The 20498-nt window shown below is 46.5% G+C and overlaps 1 protein-coding gene across 4 annotated transcripts in view; it reads left to right on the plus strand.

Moving 5' to 3' along the window:
* The window catches only part of Kiaa0232 (KIAA0232 homolog), a 65353-nt gene extending 47446 nt beyond the window's left edge, over positions 1 to 17907 (plus strand). The window contains exons 6-10 of one of the 4 annotated variants that reach the window (XM_006251140.5): positions 1838 to 5135; positions 6430 to 6498; positions 10364 to 10472; positions 13755 to 13852; positions 15569 to 17907. In XM_006251140.5, the coding sequence (XP_006251202.1) occupies positions 1838 to 5135; positions 6430 to 6498; positions 10364 to 10472; positions 13755 to 13852; positions 15569 to 15748 (3754 nt within the window). In that variant the 3' untranslated portion in view covers positions 15749 to 17907. The remainder of the gene's footprint in view (positions 1 to 1837; positions 5136 to 6429; positions 6499 to 10363; positions 10473 to 13754; positions 13853 to 15568) is intronic. The other 3 variants (XM_006251141.5, NM_001109388.1, XM_039092426.2) reach the window with 3 other exon arrangements.
* The last annotated feature ends 2591 nt before the right edge of the window (positions 17908 to 20498 follow it).

Consider the following 20498-nt stretch of genomic DNA (forward strand, 5'->3'; position numbering starts at 1 on the left):
AAGAAAACACATGCATACTTAGGTGTTTCATTTATAGTGAGAGTGAAAAAGTGAGTAAAATGGTCTAATTGTTTAATGTGTCTACAGTCAGTGTTTGTGAAGGAAGCAGGACAGCTGCTGTTTACTGAGCACTGGCAGCATGTTAGAAACTGACAGTCTTTGAGACCGAGGTGAGAGGTCATCCCGTACACAGAGAGCTGGGTTTACATTATCCCACAGAGGACCTGACCAGACCTGTTCCCTGTATCTTTAGTTCTTCTGTTGTGAGCGATTGATATTAAAATCATCTGTACTATAAACAGACTTCCTTGCTATACATTCTATTTTAATCTTCTGAATCTCTAATGAAGAAAAAAGTTGCATTCATTTGGTTATATTAAAAGTGACGTTCTCAGAGATTAGGAACAAAATAAAAAAAGTACAAAACAGTGCATTAATAGTTTAATATCAATTACATGCGGAAGTGATAATGTAATTCTGATGTTTATTAGAATTAATTATCAGAATTAATTTCACCAGTTTCTTCTTAAACTTCTAATATCACTGCTAGGATGTTGAAAATTATGAATGGGATTAGAGAGATGATTCAGCAGTTACGAGCACTTGCTGCTCTTCAGAGGATCTGAGTTCAGTTCCCAGCACCCGTGTCAAGTGACTCACAACCACTTGTCACTCCAGCTCCAGGGAATCCATTGTTTATTTTTCTGGCCTTCTTGGCTAATCTCACATACAGGCAACATGTGTGCACACACACACACACACACACACACACACACACACACGAATAAAATTAATTTTTAAAGAGAAAATAATCTATAAAGCTTGTAATAATTTGTACTATACAGCTTTAATACGCAGTCACATTCACCACCTTTGTAAACATGGCCTTTGCCACTTAGTGTGTGGCCTTGGTGTTGTGTCCAGATGAGCAATGCCCTCAAGAGGCAGCCTAGCTTTAAACATCCTTTGGGGATCTAGTCTGCTCTCACATCTCCAACGATTGCTAGTTTTTCTAGCAAGTCTTTCTGTGGTCTTCTAAGCATGTTTAGGGGATTATGGTCCAATCAGGCTTTCATCCTGGAGCACAGCTTGTGTAGGTCTCACCCCTCACAGTTCACTAAACCCAGCAGCCTCACTCATGACCAACAGAGTAAAGGATCCCTACTGTTGCTGAGTGCCTGCAAAATTGCCCAGCTCCATGCTGTTGCCCTGATAATATAGCAGGAGTGAGGACAGAATGAGTGATGGTCCGACTCATTCCTCCTGCGTTAGAGCCAAGCTCGATTGTGTACGGCCTGAGGGTGTAGAAAGTAAGCAGCAGAGCAGGCTCCATGTGGAAATGGCTGCAGAGTTGTAGTCCTGAGTCACCTGCTCAGTTGCTCTCAGTGCCACTTCTTTCCACTCTTAACCTGCTCACTGTCTTAGAGGGAGGAAGAAGACTAAAATATCAAATAGTGAGCTTAAGGTCATAAGCATTGTAAGTGACCAAGATCAGAGTCAAGTTCAGACATTTCCTACTACCTTCCTGTTACCTTGTTTTTGTCATTTGTTCCAAGATGAAATTGAAGCTTTGATGACAAATCTTACATATTTTCACAGTATTTGCATAGTGCCTCTCACGGTCCAAGCAGTGCTAAAGTGCTTGGTGTCGGGAACTAATTGTAATGCACAGCACAGTTTCCTGTTTGGTAATTCATTTCAAATTATCACTTTCTTGATGGTGTGAATGCTGACACTAGTGATCTGAAGTGCCGTCTCTCAGGTTAGCATTGCTGCCTCTGTGTAGATGGTGACTGTCAAATGTGGCTTGCTCTTGAACTCTTCCTCTGTTTTGCAGGTACTATGAAGCATTTCCACCACTTTCTGAGAAGCCAGTTTGCCTGCAAGAGATCATGACCGTGTGGAACAAGTCCAAACCCTGTTCTTACTCTAGCTCCTCTTCATCATCCACAGTCCCACCAGCAAGCACAGATCCATCTTCTCCAAAAGACTGCAACAGTGAGAGCGAAGCCGTCAGAGAGAGAAGCAGTGCCGCCTCCATCCTCACACACGAGAAAGCCCAGAGCAGAAGCAGACACGAGGAGAACAAGTTGAGCCACAGCACCATCGAAGAAAAGCCTGCCTTGTACAAAAAGCAGATCCGACACAAACCTGAAGGGAAGATTCGCCCTCGCTCATGGTCATCTGGCTCTAGTGAAGCAGGCTCAAGTTCAAGTGGTAATCAGGGAGAATTAAAAGCATCCATGAAGTATGTTAAAGTCAGACACAAGGCACGAGAAATTCGAAACAAAAAAGGGCGGAATGGGCAAAGCAGGCAGTCACTGAAGCATTGCGGGAAGGCAGAGAGAGGAGTCCATGCAGGCAGCAGCAGTAGCAGCAGCAGCAGCAGCAGCAGCAATGGGTCCATCAGGCAGCTGTGCAAGCGGGGTAAGAGACCAGCAAAGGAGACAGGAAGGAGCGACTCTGGGAACACTGCAGTGAAAGACCTGTATGTGGAGAGCAGGAGCAACAAAGAGTACAAGGAGGAGCCACTGTGGTACACAGAGCCCATTGCTGAGTATTTTGTTCCTTTGAGTAGAAAAAGCAAGCTAGAGACCACATACCGGAACAGGGAAGACACAAGTGCTCTGACAGCAGAGGCTGTGGAAGACTTGTCTGACTCTGTGCGTGGTCTGTGTATCAGCAACAGTAATATCCATAGAACATACCTCGCAGCAGGCACTTTCATTGATGGTCATTTTGTAGAAATGCCTGCAGTTATAAACGAGGATATTGACCTCGCTGGGACCTCATTATGTTCTCTACCAGAGGACAATAAATATCTGGATGATATTCATCTATCAGAACTAACACACTTCTATGAAGTGGATATTGATCAATCCATGTTGGATCCTGGTGCCTCAGAAACAATGCAAGGAGAAAGTCGGATTTTGAATATGATTCGACAAAAAAGCAAGGAGAATACAGATTTTGAGGCAGAATGTTGCATAGTGTTAGATGGTATGGAGTTGCAAGGGGAACGTGCAATATGGACAGATTCTACCAGCCCTGTGGGTGCTGAGGGCTTCTTCCTGCAAGACCTTGGCAATCTGGCTCAGTTTTGGGAGTGTTGTTCATCTAGTTCTGGTGATGCTGATGGAGAGAGTTTTGGAGGAGACTCTCCAGTTAGACTCTCTCCTATCTTGGACAGCACGATACTCAGTTCACACATGCTTGCTGGCAATCAAGAGCCCTTTTCCAATATTAATGAAGGATCTGGTATAAACTCTTGTTTTTCAGTATTTGAAGTGCAATGCAGTAACTCTGTTTTACCATTTTCTTTTGAAACACTCAACTTGGGAAGTGAACATACAGATTCTAGTGCTAATATGCTGGGGAAAACACAGTCTAGATTGCTAATATGGACCAAAAATAGTGCCTTTGAAGAAAACGAACACTGTTCTAATCTTTCAACAAGAACTTGTAGTCCATGGTCCCATTCAGAAGAAGCTCGCTCGGACAACGAGACGCTAAACCTTCAGTTTGAAGAATCGACACAGTTTACTGCAGAAGATATTAATTATGTGGTTCCCAGAGTCTCGTCAGATTTTGTAGATGAAGAACTTCTAGATTTTTTGCAGGATGAAACTTGCCAGCAAAACAGTAGAACTTTAGGAGAAATTCCTACATTAGTTTTCAAAAAAAGATCGAAGCTAGAATCTGTGTGTGGTATTCAGCTAGAACAAAAGGCAGAAAGCAAGAACTTTGAAACTACACAAGCATGTGGTGAAAGCAGTCCACATGGAGATGGCTACAGCTCAGGGGTTATTAAAGACATTTGGACAAAGATGGTGGGTAGGAGTTCTGTGGCTGCAGCAGAGACAGAGCGAGCTGGGGAGGAGTTGTTTTCCACAGACGTAAGTAACTACTGCTGCTGTTTGGACACGGAGGCGAAGATGGAAACCCTTCAGGAGCCCAGTAGGGCTGTGCAGAGATCAGAGTATCATCTCTGGGAGGGACAGAAGGAGAATGTGGAGAAAAGAGCATTTGTCTCTAGTGAGCTGTCCAAGGTGGATGGTGGTGACTACACCACACCCTCTAAACCTTGGGATGTAGCCCAAGATAAAGAGAACACATTCATTCTTGGAGGAGTTTATGGAGAGCTCAAAACGTTCAACAGCGATGGGGAGTGGGCAGTTGTACCACCTGGTCACACAAAAGGGAGCTTGCTACAGTGTGCAGCCTCTGATGTGGTGACAATCGCTGGTACAGATGTCTTTATGACCCCTGGAAACAGCTTTGCTCCTGGTCACAGGCAGCTCTGGAAGCCCTTTGTGTCATTTGAACAGAATGACATGCCGAAGAGCGGGGAAAATGGATTAAACAAGGGGTTTTCTTTTATCTTCCATGAAGACTTGCTAGGAGCCTGCAGTAACTTTCAAGTTGAAGATCCTGGGCTTGAATACTCATTCTCTTCCTTCGACCTAAGCAATCCCTTCTCACAAGTTCTCCATGTAGAGTGCTCATTTGAACCAGAAGGGATTGCGTCTTTTAGCCCTAGTTTCAAGCCGAAATCAATCCTCTGCTCTGATTCAGACAGTGAGGTTTTTCACCCCAGAATATGTGGTGTCGACAGGACACAGTACAGGGCTATTCGAATCTCTCCTCGGACTCACTTTCGCCCAATTTCTGCATCTGAACTCTCCCCTGCAGGAGGAAGTGAGTCAGAATTCGAATCTGAAAAAGATGAAGCAAATATTCCCATTCCTTCTCAAGTTGATGTATTTGAAGACCCACAAGCAGATCTCAAACCTTTAGAAGAAGATGCAGAGAAAGAAGGTCACTACTATGGAAAGTTAGAGCTCGAGTCTGGGAAGTTCCTTCCTAGGTTAAAAAAATCTGGAATGGAGAAGAGTGCTCAGACATCACTGGATTCCCAGGAGGAGGCAGCAGGGATCCTGCCAGTGGGAAAACAAAGTCAGTGTTTGGAATGTAACTTTAATGAATCTCTGGGAATAAACTTAGAGAGCTCCACAGCAAACTGTAAAATAATGACACAATGTGAAGAGGAAATGAATGGTTTTTGCAGTTGCAAAGCAGGTTGTCAGTTCCCTGCTTGTGAAGATAATCCAGTTTCTTCAGGACAATTGGAAGAGGTATGTGTCAGTATTGAATAAGGGGTTTGATCAGACCTTAATGAAAGGCAGCCTTATCACGCAAGAAAAGTGAGGCTGAATTACTGGGAAATTAATTTAAAAATATTAGAACTTAATTCTTAGTTTACATTTAAGAACTTAAAATGGATTTGCTGTTTACAGATTTGAAGTAAATGATTGACCCTGCATGAAAAAAAAAACATAATAACTCTCAGGATATGAAGTTCTTATGTAAAATGCGTGTAGTGTGGATAAAACATAAGGCCTGTATGTAAGCATTTTATCTCTCAGAGTCAGGGAGCCAGAATGTAGCTGTGAGTAAAGAATGTTGATCAGTTTTATTATAGTTGTGTATTCCATGTAAAGAGCTTTACATCTGGACACCATGCTCTAAAGTGTGTTGTGGTTCTTATTTAAAGTGACCAAGTGAAGGGAAATCTGTTCTCGGTGCTCAGCGAGAAAGGACTCTGGGTGGGAGTTCCGTGTGGAATCACTAGGTGATGTTAGTGTCAGCACTTTTGTTAATGGAGTCATTGTTCCCTTTGAGTGTGTGTGTTTCTAGGAAGTCCCTTGAAGTTAAATTGGATGCACCAGGATGGACCCAGCAGTAGGCTGTTCCATGGAACAAAGCAGAGCTGCCTGTCCACTTTATCCGATGCTTAGTTGACATAGCAGTGCCTGGCTTTTTTCCAGAAGCAGGTTGTTAAACAGTGTTGGAGGCAGTCTCAAGTCCTAACCACCTGATGGAGGTGGATATGTGTTGTCCTTCCTCTCATCTGTCCTGCTTACTGGCTCCCCCCATTCTGTGAGGTTTTCAGATCTAACTCCTTCACTGATACCTCCCTAAATCCTGTTCAGTCCTCATCCCACCTCATATCAGAATTAGTTTCTACCTTTTCTTAATTTATCTGCACTCTCAGCCTCTTTTTGTAATTGCATTTTCCATCTCATGAGTTCCTTGCCTTTTGCTTTTTTCTTTGAGGGAAGAGGGTGGTACTTGACTATTGGCTTCTATAACTGGGCACTGGGCACTGACTCATCAGAGGCAGAGCCCCTGGAAGTGCAACTGCTTGCCTTTGAATAGTTGCAAAAGCCTCAGGGGAACTTGAGGATTGCTGCTCTAGTTAGCATGCTCTTTGGTCTATGAAAGGCCAAGTTTAACCCCATCGGATCCCTGAAATCTGAACTGTTAAGGAAAGCCCAGCAATATTGTTAGCCTTTATGTGCTGTTGTGTTGCCCCCATTTTCCTCCTTAAATGTTCCTTTATGTACTTTGTATTTCACCTGGTTCCAGATTGGGAAGAAAGAAAATGAGGAAAGAAGCAAGAGTCTACCTACTACTACCATATTCCTTCGCTTTCTAGTATGTTGATGTACCTCCGTGTTCTCAGATTTGGGTTTTGGTTTTGTTTTGTTTGTTTTTTGTATTTTTTTTTTTGAGAGGTTTAGCTTGCTGCAGACTTATGGGGACACCATGAGAGTATGGGTGCTGTCATGCTGTCAGTGTCACTGCAGGTTGGAGCTCACTTCATATAGCTGGCTTGAGGAACAGAGTTGACAGTGGCTTGAAGGAACAGTGCGGAACCAGGCTGAGGCTAGGACCTGTGTCTATCTACCCATTGTAATCCCCAGGTCAGTTATGAGGAGTGCCTAAGACTGGCTCCACTTAGGCCAAGGCCGCCTTCTTCCATGCAAGAGAATGAAAGTAGAGGATTTTCCTTAGAATTAGCAGTTAGGACCATGGAAAGAATAGGGTTTACTTAAAAGTTGAGTCAAAGGGGTTGGGGATTTAGCTCAGTGGTAGAGCGCTTGCCTAGCAGGCGCAAGGCCCTGGGTTCGTTCTTCAGCTCCAGGAAAAAAACAAAACAAAACAAAACAAAACAAAAGTTGAGTCAAATTGGGCAGACATGATTTGAATGCTTATTATGTGCCTGTCACTAAGGGAAGAGCCTTACTGTGTGGGGTGCCATCCTTGTCAGTGAGAAGTTTTAGTGTGGGCAAGAAGGCCAGTTTGTGAATTGGAAATGGGCTGTTCATATGAAGTTACAGGAGGCATACACACAGCGATGGCTCTTCCCACCGTTGTGGTAAACCCTGCCAAAAGTATTCTCTACGTGACATATTTCCCTTGTAACTGAAATGGCCTTTATTGTAATCACCTTGCCTTTTATTTCTTATGTACTGTTCCATGTATGGTTTCACAACAGTGTACTTGACCAGTTCCTTATCTTTTAGGACATCGGGGCCAGTGTAGTTGTGGGTGATGCGGTAGGTGGAGCAGTTGAAATGAGCCCTGACGGCTGTGGGAAGGGACGGTGCAGGTGTTTTGAGCTCACCTGGACGTGTAGGCGCGGAAGGAGTTGAGGCAGACCGTGTGAGCAGGCCAGGCGGAGAGCCTGCCCTGCAGAGCTGTGCGGTTGAGTACTGAGAACAGCTCACCCAGTGATAGCTAAAGGCAAGAACTAGCACAGAAATATGCGTGTCCTCTTCTCTTGGGCAAGTAAAAACTTGCTTGCTTAATGCCAAGCCCTTTGAACATAGAAAACCAGATTCTTACTCCCTGTCTGTAAGGACTTTCCAGGAGATAAGCTTTTTGTCCCAGGATATTACACTGTGATGGTCAGCAACCCTGGAGGTTGGAGAGGTAGTAAAGGTCATTCTGGCTTGTGGCACACATCCTTCCTGTACCATTTGTCAGTGTTGTCCTACCAGAGAGCCACAGAGACTGATGTCCTCACCTGATAGCTAGAAATATGTAGACTTCACAAAGAGACTGACCCTGTCCCAACGTGAGGATCAGACAGCTCTCTGCTGGCTCTACGCCCCCAAAAGTGGAGAGCAGCAGCAGGCCCTTCCGTCTCCAGTGGCTCCTCTGATCTGCACTACATGTCTTTAAAAGAGAAGGCCACAGAACACTTTCTCTGTCATCTGTGACCCAGTGATGAAGAAGGACCAGTGGGAAAGGGCCACCGGGCCTCAGCACCTTCCTTTTCAGCAGAAATAGACTCTTTAGTGGGAGTGTGAACTGTAGAGCTTTATCCCTCGACTGCTAGCTTCTGAAGAACTTCCAAAAATTGCTAAAACATGTGTGGTCAGTCTTTCTGGATGGAGCTTGTGCCTTCCCTCCCTTTTCATTGTCCTGGTCATTCATTGCATGTTTGGAGTTCCCTCTGCCCAGTGCTGTTGCAGGTGCTGGAATCATTAGCTACGAGCCTGTGTGGAGTTTTCCTGTAGGCTTGAGGCTAACAGCAAGCATGCTAGGTTAATCCATGTGAGGATATAAGCAGCATTTGAAGCAAGGCAGAGTATTGGATGAGGCACTGAGTGAATGGAGAGTGCTGGAAGCAGCTTGCTCTTGTTGAGTAAGGAGCCAGGCAGGCTTTCTCCCAGAGCCCTCCTTGAGTATGTGCCTGGGCAGGAGCAGCTTCTGTGGATGGATGTTCTGCCTTTTCCTAGTTCTCCTGTTCTTCCGGTGTGTGCCATCCCCTGGGTCCATCTCAGGCTGGTCTTCAACTCACTCTGTAACTAAGGGGTGATCCTCCTGCCTCTCCCTCTCAGTATTCTTTATATTCATTGAATTAAAACATTAAACAGCCTCAGATGAGTGAACTGTTGTGGAGTTTGCTGGAAATAACTGAGTGCATGGTGTCATGAAATGTACATATTGTGGAATACGGATGGCTGCTGCAGTATAAAACAGATAGGAAGTCTTAGCCATAGGAATTGGCACCAAGTGGGGGATTCAGAAAAGACTCCTCAGATAATGCGGACTCAGACAAGAGTCACAGCAGGGTGAAGAGAGGACTTGATGTGCTGTGGAATCAGAGACATCCTGGGAGCCAGGTTCTGTAGTTTGTAGACAGAGTGCTCTGCCGAGAGATGCAGAGACATCCCAGGTAACAGTCTTGTCCTTAAGCTTCCAGGGCTCTCACATCTGACTACATCTTGGTGTGTACCCAGTTCCTTCTTAACTGGCCAGACCTGTTTCCCTCACCGCACCTGTCCTTGGTTGACTCTGTATCTCTTTCACTTCACAAGGGGATTGGACAATACTAAGTAGTACAGTTAATCACACAGATAAGAACTCAGCAACCTGCTGCCTCCTGTCTCCTCAGAATTCTATGGGATGATAGAGAAGACTGACCCCTCTGCCTTACTGCTCTAAGTAGTACCAGCTCGAGTCCCAGAGTTCATTAGGCCTTCACATGTTGTAAAGTGGTATCAGGACCTGGTCCCCACTTCTCCCGCAGCCTTTGTACACTGCAGCCTTCATTTGCCTTTAGCTGAGCCTTCAGAGGACCTTGTGCAGAACTTGTGCTGTTCGTAGACCACACGGGGAATAAGAAAGGTTAACTGACTACTCTGGGCAGACAGCACAATTTTCTTTCAGTTCTAAATTTGGAACTATTTCTAAAAAGTCATATTGCCTATTTAATGCCCAATATATGTCGATCTAATCCTTGAAAACTTACTAGATGATGCCGTTTTAGACCCATACAATAATTTACAGTTCAAACCACAACAAAACCCCTTTAGAAAATAAATGGTTGTTAGCTCTTGAAACAGTTTGGGTTTTGAACTTGCACAAGTGATGTCATGGAATTGTACACAGTTTGCATTCTTGCATTCTGGCAAGAGCATAGCATAAGGGCTCACGAGGTAGAGAAATGTGGAGAGCCCAGGCTTTGCCCTGGGGAGCTGGTGGCAGGCCTCTCAGGCCCAGGGAAGAAGGGGGCCACCACCAGCATACCAGGATATATTTGTCAACAAATGTTGCCTGTGAGGTTCATGACCATTCCAAGGACTTGTTGGTCACCAGTGACAGCTTCTGATAACCCATTCATTTTTACTGTGTAGGAGGGAGAGCAGGGTCTGAGCAGCCTTGAACATTCTACTTGCAAGGGTGGAACCTGTCTCTCCACGGCACCTCAGGCTCAGGCCTGGGTCACTGTTGTGCTTCAGTAGTTGAGGATTTCCTGGCTGCTGCTTTAGGTCTTAGAAGACATTTTTGTCAAGATTTTGTTCTACTTGGAGTTGAAGTACTTCTTAAGAAGGTTTCATTTATTTACAGTAAGGCCTTTTTCCTTTGCCTTATCCTGAACAATGGGAAACTTTAAATAGATTTTTTTAAACTCACCAACCTAAAGTCACTAGGTATCTAGTGCTTCAGCTTTCTGTCTGTCCTGAGGGTTTGTAAACATGCTCTATGTTTGGCTTCATCTAAACAGTTTCCTGTACTGAACACTGATGTGCAAGAAGTAACAAGAAATCAAGAGAAGCAGAGCTGGTGGGAAAAGGCTTTGTACTCTCCCCTTTTTCCCACGTCAGAGTGTGAAGGTAAGGAGACTGTGTCACTATTCTGTTCAAATTTCTAATTCGCCAAGGGTCTTTGGATGTGGATACAGTCCAGGAAACAACAAAGCAGTTCCTATGGCCAGCACTCTGTTAGATCCTTGGGACGCCTAAATGATTGCAAACTGGATCCTGCTCTTAACCCTAACCCATAGGCTGGCGGAAAGGTTTGGAAAGTCATTAGAAGCATAAATGGTATGGACCTTTGATGAGATATGTATAACCGTCTTGACCGTCGAAAAGGGAGTCCTCAAGGTAATCTTTGTGCAAAGACCACAACAAGCTGTGAGGCAGGTTGAAAGAACCAGGTCCCGTTGGGCTCAGTTAGTTTGAAGATGAGCCAGAAAGTCTGATGGGAAGGAGCCTACAGGTATGAGAGCCTGGCTTCTGGCTCCAGTTTGGTGTTGGTTGTGTAAAGGACTTGTTTGCAGGGTGTTCAGGTCAGATGTGTGCTGGAACACGTGTAGCAACAACAGAGACCAATTTTAGCTGGGGAACTAGGAAGTGGGAGCAGCATGGGGAGACTTGCAGTGCTTGTACCTGCCTCCTGAGCAGCAGGAGGGAGTTAGAACAGGTTCTCAGTCTGAGTTAGGAAGTGCAATGAAGTCACTCTATGGCTGGGGTCACTGTACATGAAGAACCATATTAAAGGGTCTCAGCGTTAAAAAGGCTGAGAACTACTGCTGTAGAGAGAAGGGTAGTGAGGGGGCCTCTGCTGTGCCAAGGAAGATGCCAGGGCTGTAGGAGTATAGATCCACCTGATCCGTCTGAGCTGGATGAGTTGAAGGCACAGGTACAGCGAACATTACAAGTCAGAAATCCCCATAGCTGTGCCTCAGAAACTCCTCTCCATAAAGATGGAGAAGAGGAAGAGGTGTATCACCATGTAGCAAAGAAGCTGCTTTCTTGGGGGTGTTTATTAGAAGTACTGCATCAGTTTGGTTCACTTTGTCATTCATTAGTAGGAGCCCAGTTCCAACTCTGAGCTCTGCACCTTGGATGTCCAATCTGTTGGCAGGTACTAGTGAGTGGATGTAATACTTTTGTATGAGTATGTGAAATGTTGCATAGGGAAGCTTGGTGGAGAAGGAATGGTAGCCAGTCTTCTGAATACAGTTCTGAGTTCAATCCCTGTGAAGCTCCCTTACAGTAACCGTATGAAGTACTCTTTCTGTTGCCTCACATGGAGGTTATGCAAAAGGATAACTAGCTACTCAATCCCTTGAAAAGGACTAGACATTCCTGAAGCTTCTAGTATTAGAAATGGTTAGTAATCAACATGTGCTTCCCTGGACACTGGCTAACTAGATATTTGAACATCCCAAGGGAGAAAGACTATCTCTTTGTTGAGTCTGGTGAGGAGACAGGGTGTGTCCGGCTGAGACCCCTGACCTAGTCACTTCTGTGTATATGTGTCTCTGATCAAAGTGCTGCTCTGGGGATATATAGACACACTGGCTGCCTGTCCTGGATGTGTCTTCTCAATGGGGTCTGGAGGTAGGGTACAGACCAGCACAGCAGCTGGGATTGGAGGAGCAGTGTGGGGTAGAGCATAGATAGCACGGTTCAGGAGTGTGGTAGGGACAAGGCTGGCTAGGGTAGAGACTACAGAGGGCTTGGTCGCTTTCTCCAGTGCTTGCTGTGTTGTGCTTTGGAGGCTCAGTTGCTGTAGGCATGCATTATTCAGGCTGTGTGGAGTGAGCCCTTTGGGGAGCAGCACAGACTGGTGGAGGAGCAAGGCTGAGCTGGAGTGCCTCTGTGCATAACTTTTGGGCTTCTCTGCTCTGTTGTCTGTATTTGTAAAAGGAAGCCATCCCTATTGGGATGATTGTGAGGAATAAAGATGCCACTTCCGCAGGCCGGGCGCCTATAGCTGTAACCCACATACAGTTTTTTGCTCAACAAACAGTAGCATTAACAAGAACATTGGATGAGCTCAGTATGATTCTCAGCCAAACCCCTGCATGGAGGCGTGAAGATGGACTTTCTGCAGTCTCTCTTCTGGCCCTGCTGTGTGTGTGTATGGAATGAGGCCACGAGAGCTCAGTGGCCTCCCAGCCACCCAGAACCCATGTTCCAGGATGGTGCTATAGAAGATGTTGCTATCCCTGTCCACTTCTCATGTAGCACCTCCTTGAATAGGATGATGTTGCTTCTGTTCTAAAGAGGTTGGGTATGTGGCTTGCAGAGTCATGTCACAAATAAGAAGCAGTACCTGGCATCTACTATGGTCCTTGTCACTTAAAGCCAGGGTTATTCAAGGATTGCCCAGGACTCATAGGTTATGGAGAATGTCCACATGGCAAGCAAAGTCTGTACCTGGTGCCCAAGAGTATAGCACTCATTAAGGCTGGCCTTGTCTTCTGTAACTCTGACACACAGGAGTCATAACATCCATTGACACGTGTGGCATAACTCTATCGAGCAGGGATGCTAAGGGATCATCACGTCTGAGCTCTTGTCAGCGCCAGGTCTGAACTAGCTTATTTGGAGAATGCATCCTTCTCTGTAACTCCATCAGCAATTTCTTCATGGGTCAGTGGACAAGAGGCTAAACTAAGACTACGTTTAGCACAGGGGCTGCTGCTCAGGAATCACCTGGAAACTTCTTAGAAGGACTGGTGTTCAATCTCCCAAAGCCTAGGTTTCTGCAAATTCCTTAGGTGACTAAATAATGCAGTGCATAGATGAAACACAGTTGAGGCTGCTGCTGGATTGGCTTCCTCTAACTCCAGGCTACACTGCCTTCTCATTCTGTGAGCCTTGGCCTACTGGACCATGAGCCTCCATGTGCACAGGCGTTACCGACATGGGCATGCTGTTGAGTTAGATGAGGCCAGCTGGTGGCCTGCTTTGCTTTCTCATTGGGCTGCCTCTCTGGAACCTCTGCTCCTGTTCCATGAGCATATCTCCCACTGGACACTCATTCTTGAGAGCATGGGTCTCACTGGTCTTTTCCCCTGTGTCCCAGGACCATTACATCATAGATCTGTGTGTATATTTGTTGAATTGTTGGGATAAGGTTTTACGGTAGAATATGCTTATGCTGGCCTGGTTTTTATTATTCATTACATACTCGTGGTTGGAGTTTTCAGTTGGTGTCACGTTTCTCATACCCTCCAGACTGGCTGTGCTTTCAGCGACAACCTAAATCTCCAGAGGGGGGGGGAGGCCTTTCAGCGAGGCGAAACAAGGGTGTGTGTTTCAATTGTCTTAATTGAATTTCCCCCTTTCCCTCTTTTCCCTTCTCCATTCACAATGATTAAGAATGTTATACAAATGCCAAGGGAGAGAATGGTATAGAAGAATATCCAGATGCTAAAGAGACACCCAGTCGTGAAGAGCGTCTGTTAGATTTTAATAGGGTAAGTCGACTGTCCTCCTCCCTACCATTCTAGTCACAAACTTGAGGGTCCTGTGACACACCCCTGGCCTATGTTCCCCAGATCCTGGGGGTTGCCTTTCTCCTCTTGGCCCTTTCTTTGGGGCCTTAGCCCTACCCACAACTCCCAACCAGTTGCCAGACTTTCATGAACAGCCCCTAATGTCCCCCCACTGGCACTACACTGCTGGCACAGGGGTTTTAAATGCTGTGCCAAGCCTGTTGTTTCTTGTTCATTCCTGGGGCAACATCTTCCTTCCAGTGTACTTTTCCAACCTGTGTGAGCCCTTTCTGTGCTCTTGTGTACTCTCTGGGTGGGGTCCCACCATCCCAGACACTTCTGTCTCCCTAACAGGCCTGTGAGCACCATGAAGGCACATTCAAGTCCTTGACCTACTTTTAGCTCAGTTTCAAGCTTTCCACCGTTAGGCAAGTTAAGATCAGTGAATTGAAGGAAACCTATTTTCTTCTCAGAGTTATCTGTAAGAATTTTCCAAAGCACCATATAGTGCTAATCCCACTGACTTATCACTTTGTGTTAATATGTCTAAGACCACATGCAAGGCCACCCCATAGCCTTCCACCCTGAGTGAGTGTCTCTTCACCTGTCTCTTCCTCTCACCTCTACCCACAGTGTGTCTGCCAGCCTGTTAATTAATGTATCTCACCTCCACCTTCCATCCACTTCTTTACTCCACACCATCCTTTCCACATGGCTCAGACCACTGCTACTCAGCAGTAGCCACAGTCTTTCTCGTCTTGTCCTTGCTTCTGCTTGTCCCTAACAGACATTCTGCAAGATAGTGACCGAAAAACACCCCTGTGCACTAAGTATTCTTGGCATACTCATGCATTTGCAGAATACAAAATGGAAGTGTCTGGAAATGGAGCATAGGGCTGCACACCCCATTGTCTGGCTGTAGGACACATGCTACTATGCTGTGCACTTGGAAGAAATTCAGACTCCCTCCATGCCTGGAAGCCTGTGGGCTTTGCTCTCACATAGGTCTTCTGTGTTCCCGCCTTGAACTCAAAAACAGGGCCTGTGGTGGAGTGATGCTCGCGGTGGATATTGTGATGCACTGGGAAATATTGCCAGTTACTGTGGCTGGCAGAAGGGTTACCATTGCCATCTAGTATCATTGAGGACCCAGATGCCAGCCTTCCCTTAAACACAAGAAGATGCTCTCTGCTGCACCTGGTGATGCTGACAGTGCTATGCACAGCACCAGCCTTTGCTCAGGAGTGCCACCTTCTGGAGCGCTCTGCCCCTGTTCAGAGTGTCCCATAGCCAGTGTCCTCATGTCTACAGTCTGAAGCTTTGTCCTTTGGTTTGTTTGTCTGCTGGAACCGTGCGCCCCTGTACATGACCATGTCTGTTTACCCAGGAGAGCCTGTGTGAAGTTCCACGGGCTACCCTGAGCCAGGTACTCAAAAGACTTGTTGAGAGTTAAGGAGTCCCCTTGTCTTACCCTAGTGTAGCCACATAGATTCCTGTGACTCTAGATGTGCAGAATTAGGATTAGACCCTTCAAGGCAAAGGAGAAGGTGTTCCCTGAGACCGTGCGTCTTCGCGTCTTTGTAGCTTTCTATAGGATATGTCAGTGGTTGCTTCTTCTTCTCTGTCTGGGAGTAGACTGAGCCTTTGGGGGGAGTTGTCTGATTTTTGGTGTATTGAAAATTGTTTCTTGAATTGTAGGTGTCTTCTGTTTATGAAGCAAGATGCACAGGAGAGAGGGGCTCTGAGACAAAACCAAATGGCCTCCCCGGGAAGATGTGTTCCAGTGCCAGCTCTGACGCGGGCGACACGGGCTCCGAAGCCGGCGGAGAGTGGGTGGGCCCCAGCAGAGAGGACCTCTTCTCCAGAACACACCTGTGACCCTGCAGAGTAGTAGCAGTCATTGCACATGCTCTGACGGGAGATTGCCCGCTGTGAGGCCTGTTAGTCTAAAGCAGTAACTTAGGCTTCCTCTTCCATTAACTGATCCGCACCAGTGATTCCCTTTCTCTTCTTGCTTACTTTAGCGTTGAGGACAGCTGTCCTGTTGAAGATTTGTTTCCAAGCTGTTAAGTTCTTGCTCTCTGAAGTAGACTAGACTGTGCTGTCCAGTGAGGAATGGGTGTGCATGTGCTTGTCCTAGTGCGTCCCGCTTCTGCATCGCAGCTGCAGGCCTCCCTCTGGCGGCTGTGTCGCCATCACCTTGTCAGCACTGTGGCGACAACCGCCACCGTCCAGAGACTCTAGCTCTGTTCTCTGAGCCAGGAGATCAGTCCTCCCCTGCAGTGGGTCAGGGCCTTGCTGAAGGAGGAGGGAAGCATGGTGACTCATCTGCAGGCTCATTCAGAAGATCTCATGGACCTTGCTGTAGGAACACAAGGGTGTGCTTTAGAGACTTACAGAATACTGTGCTTTCTCTTAGGATTCCCCTAAAGTACTATGGAAGTTACTGTGGCTTATGACTTTCTTGCTAGCTGAAGAAGCCAAGGATTCGAGGCACGGGGTAGTGGATAGATGAGTTCTGCTACTGCAGTGTGTCTACAGCAGGCACAATGTGGTTCTCTGAACTGTCCCTCCAGTGCATAGTTGAGGACCTTACTTGCAAATTATTATCTGAACTTAAGTCTCCAAGTGAACTTAAAAACATTTGACATGTGCAGTAAGGACACCTCTTACCCCAAAGAAATCTTCGGCTGCTGCAGCTAGCTGCTCCTGTGGCTGTGATGTAGTATAGCTTGTATCTCATTTTGTGTTTGAGAGAATGTTCTGGGCAAGTTGTGCTTGCGGTGGGCTGGGGTGGGCAAAGGAATTTCCCACAGACCTGTGTGATTGCTGTTCTGATCATCGCCTCATGTGACTTGGTGAAGCAGGCAGGCAGCAGGCCTCACAGTCACATTAAGTGTGCTGATCACCTTGAATCTCTCTTGCAGCACTGCCACAGGTGCTAGTAGGGCCAATTGTGCAAAACCTAAACATCCAAAATTATTTTTCTCTTTTAACCAGCTTGTTGTTTTTAAAAACACCTTGTCTATGACATGGATTCAGCATGTCCAGAACATCAGGAGTGGCTGAGAGGTCTGAAGTAGTTGAACTGGCCTCTCCAGTAAGTGGAGCAGCACTGGACATGTGTGTGGCTTCTTAGCTGGGAGTGGAGCTGCCCCTCAGGCCTTGCTGGTGGTACTTGAGTTTGTTGCCTGTTTCTCAGGAACACAGGAAACACCATGGAGACTGTGCAGGCCCTGTAGTCCTGTGCGTCCTCATCATGGGAGCCTGGCTTGCTGGCTGGGGCATCTTACCACCTTAGGGTTTGTTTTCATACAGCACATCTTCTGACACTCTACAGTGGCTTGTGTGTGCGTGTGTGCATGTGGAAGGTTTCATGTTGCTCTTATTTATTTACAGGTATCAGATAAGTTTTATGTATTTTTTCTTCTGGAGCTTCCTAAAATTTGATTAACATCTGCACTGAAATATAACCTATCATCAAAGGCAAAAAGAATTGAAATTGTAAATTCCTAAAATCAATGCCATCACGATTACCCTAGAAATTGTTGCTATGACCAAATGGATTTCATACTCAGCCATGAGCTTGGGTGACCTGGACAGCCATTGTTCATCAGGAAAGGCTCCAGGTGGCAAAGACACCTACGTCTTCGGCTGTGGGGAGAGGCCCTCCACAGGGGACACGGTGGGTCATCAAAGGCAAAGGGATAACTAGATTCTGTATTTGGTTTCTTTTTGTAGTTAAGTGGCTAAAGCTCAGAGGCTTTGGTACAGAATTAAAGTGTGGTTTTAGTTTTGTGAATGGATGATCACAAAAAGCATTAAAAAAAAGTTGGCAAACGCTGAAACGCACTGTGGTATGAAGCGCGTTGCATATCCGTAGCACTGAACTATCAGCTCCATTCCTGGGCTGATTTTTTTTTTCCCCCGTGGTTGTATTGTTCTGATTTCACGTACACCAGAGTAACTGATTTTTTTTTGTTTCGTTTTGTTTTGTTTTCTTGTGGAGTTAACACCAAATAAAAATTTCAAAAATGTTTGTTGTTTTTATTTATCATAGCAATCCTTTAAAGTGAATAAACAGCTTCCTCTGAACTGAGAAGAACAAGAGGAAGCCAGATCCCCTCCTCCTCCTGTGAGCAGTTAGCCTCTCAGAGCTGGGAAAGCAAGTAGGTAGGGCCTGCTTGGCAGCCAACTGGTCCATATCCCCAATAGGCCCTGTCCTCAGAAGTCAGCAGGATGGCTTAGTGGGAAAGGTGCTTACTGAATCGAGTTTGATCCCCAGGATCCATAGAAAGGTGGAGAGAGAATGGCCTACAAAGTTCCCTTTGACTTCTTTTTTTTTTTTTTTTTTTTTTTTTTCTTTTCTTTTCTTTTTTTCGGAGCTGGGGACCGAGCCCAGGGCCTTGTGCTTGCTAGGCAGGCGCTCTACCACTGAGCTAAATCCCCAACCCCTCCCTTTGACTTCTGAATGCATGCCTAGAATGTACTGCACTCACACAGTACACAGTAACATGCACAATGTGTGTATATACAACAGCAATAAACAACCAGTCAGTGTTTGAACAAGAGTGAAGGAAAACGTCATATGTGCCTATAGGTATCTTGTAATAACTCTCTCTAGGTCTGGGTGCCCACAGGAGCACAGCCATGCTACAGACTTCTAGCCTACCCTGCAGTCAGAACGGAAGCTTGACGGCCTGTTACCCAGCAGAGATTGAGCAGGGGCCTCATTGACAGGTAGAGCATTCCTTTCATCTCTGTCACTGAACTTCCTAGCTCAGTGGGGATCTAAGGACATGACATTCTTCCTGGGAACTAGCAGGTACATCCCATGAGGTGGCCAAGCCCCTTTCCCTGTTGTTCCCCGAGTCCAGATGTGCCCACAAGTTGTGCTGACAACCCCCTCTGCTTTGCGTGGGTTTCTCTCTTTTTTTTTTTTTTTTTTTTTTTTTGGTTCTTTTTTTCGGAGCTGGGGACCAAACCCAGGGCCTTGCGCTTCCTAGGCAAGCGTGCATGGGATTTCTTTACAGACTCTTCAGGTGCTTCACAGATGCTCTGCCTGCAAGAGAAGGGACAGTGCTAAGTAGCAGTTAGCCTTCCCCTGCCCCTGCCCCTGCCCCTGGGAGCGTGAGCAGCCCGGCATTCAAAGAACATAAAAGCCTCTGTTGCCTAAGCAGCTGGCCACCAATGCCACCAATGCTCTGACACTGTGAGCCTCACATGTGGTAAGTGACCAATTACAGTTCCCTGCAACCGGAACAGAGCGTGCCCAGACCTTGAAAGGTGCTCACCAGCTGTTTGCTTGCTCAGCTGGCACTGTTGAAAGCACCAAGACCGGGAAGCCCAGCTGGCCCAGCGCTGTCTTGCACTGTAGGCTCTTTTTTTTTTTTTTTTAAGATTTACTTATTATATATAAGTACACTGGAGTCTTCATGCACACCAGAAGAAGGCATCCAATCCCATCACAGATGGTTGTGAGTCACCATGTGGTTGCTGGGATTTGAACTCAGGACCTCTGGAAGAGCAGTCGGTGCTCTTAACCGCTGAGCCATCTCTCCAGCCCCCTGACTCTTGAGTGTGTGGACCATAGTTCAGGTACCACTTGGAGACCAAGGGGTGGGGAAGGCTTTATATCCCTACAGGCCCTGTCACAGATGGAGACAATGTCTCCTAGAGTGTCTTGAAGGTTAGTAGAGAAGCACCAGAGCTGCCAAGGATATTGGTCTTCAGGAGAAGCCAAAGCCCAGGAGCCCATGTCGTAAGTGTGCTCATTCTTCCTCTTCGTTGCCGCCTGGAATGGCATGACAGAAAGAGCCCTGCCCTACAAGCTGCTCCCCCCCACCTGCACTACAAGCTGCTCCCCCCACCTGCACTACCTTGGCTGAGTCTGACAGGCTCTGAAGCATTCCTTGCCCATTTTTTTTTTTTTATAAATCTTTTTTTTAATTTATTTATTTAATGTATATGAGTACACTGTCTCTGTCTTCAGACACACCAGAGGAGGGCATCGAGGGCATCGGATTTCATTACAGATGGCTGTGAGCCACCATGTAGTTGCTGGGATTTGAACTCAGGACCTCTGGAAGAGCAGTCAGTGCTCTTAACCGCTGAGCCGTCTCTCCGGCCTGTTTGCCCATCTTGTACTCCTTACCCTAGGAGGGGTAATGTTTCAGCCCTGAACCCCATATCCCCACCAGTGCTCTACTGTGACCAGGTCCACCTCGCATGTACGCCCACCATTGTCCCCAGCAACCTCCAAGACTGAAAAGCTGGCATGACGAAGGAGTCTCAAGCGCTGGGCTCTACTGCTCCCCAGAGAGTTCCTTAGTGCCAGGGTACTGCGGTGTAGGCCTCTCTCAAGGGCTCAAACCTTGCTGTATGCTTTGGACACCGGTTTGTCCTCCAAGAGACCACAGGCTGGGAATGCGAGGGCAGCAGCCCAGGACTCCTGTTTGCTGAGACTATTCAGAGAGGGAAGTGCCAGCTGGCTTCAGGGACAACTGAGCATCCTTTGTCTGCTGAGGATAAGGTGTTGAAAGAACCTGAATCTGGTCACCGATGCCAAAACATCGCTAGTTCACCCCACAGCAAACTGCAAACCTATAACCATCAGCCCTTTGTGCAC

Source organism: Rattus norvegicus, chromosome 14 (assembly GCF_036323735.1).
Source record: "Rattus norvegicus strain BN/NHsdMcwi chromosome 14, GRCr8, whole genome shotgun sequence".
In the NCBI taxonomy this organism is placed as follows: domain Eukaryota; kingdom Metazoa; phylum Chordata; class Mammalia; order Rodentia; family Muridae; genus Rattus; species Rattus norvegicus.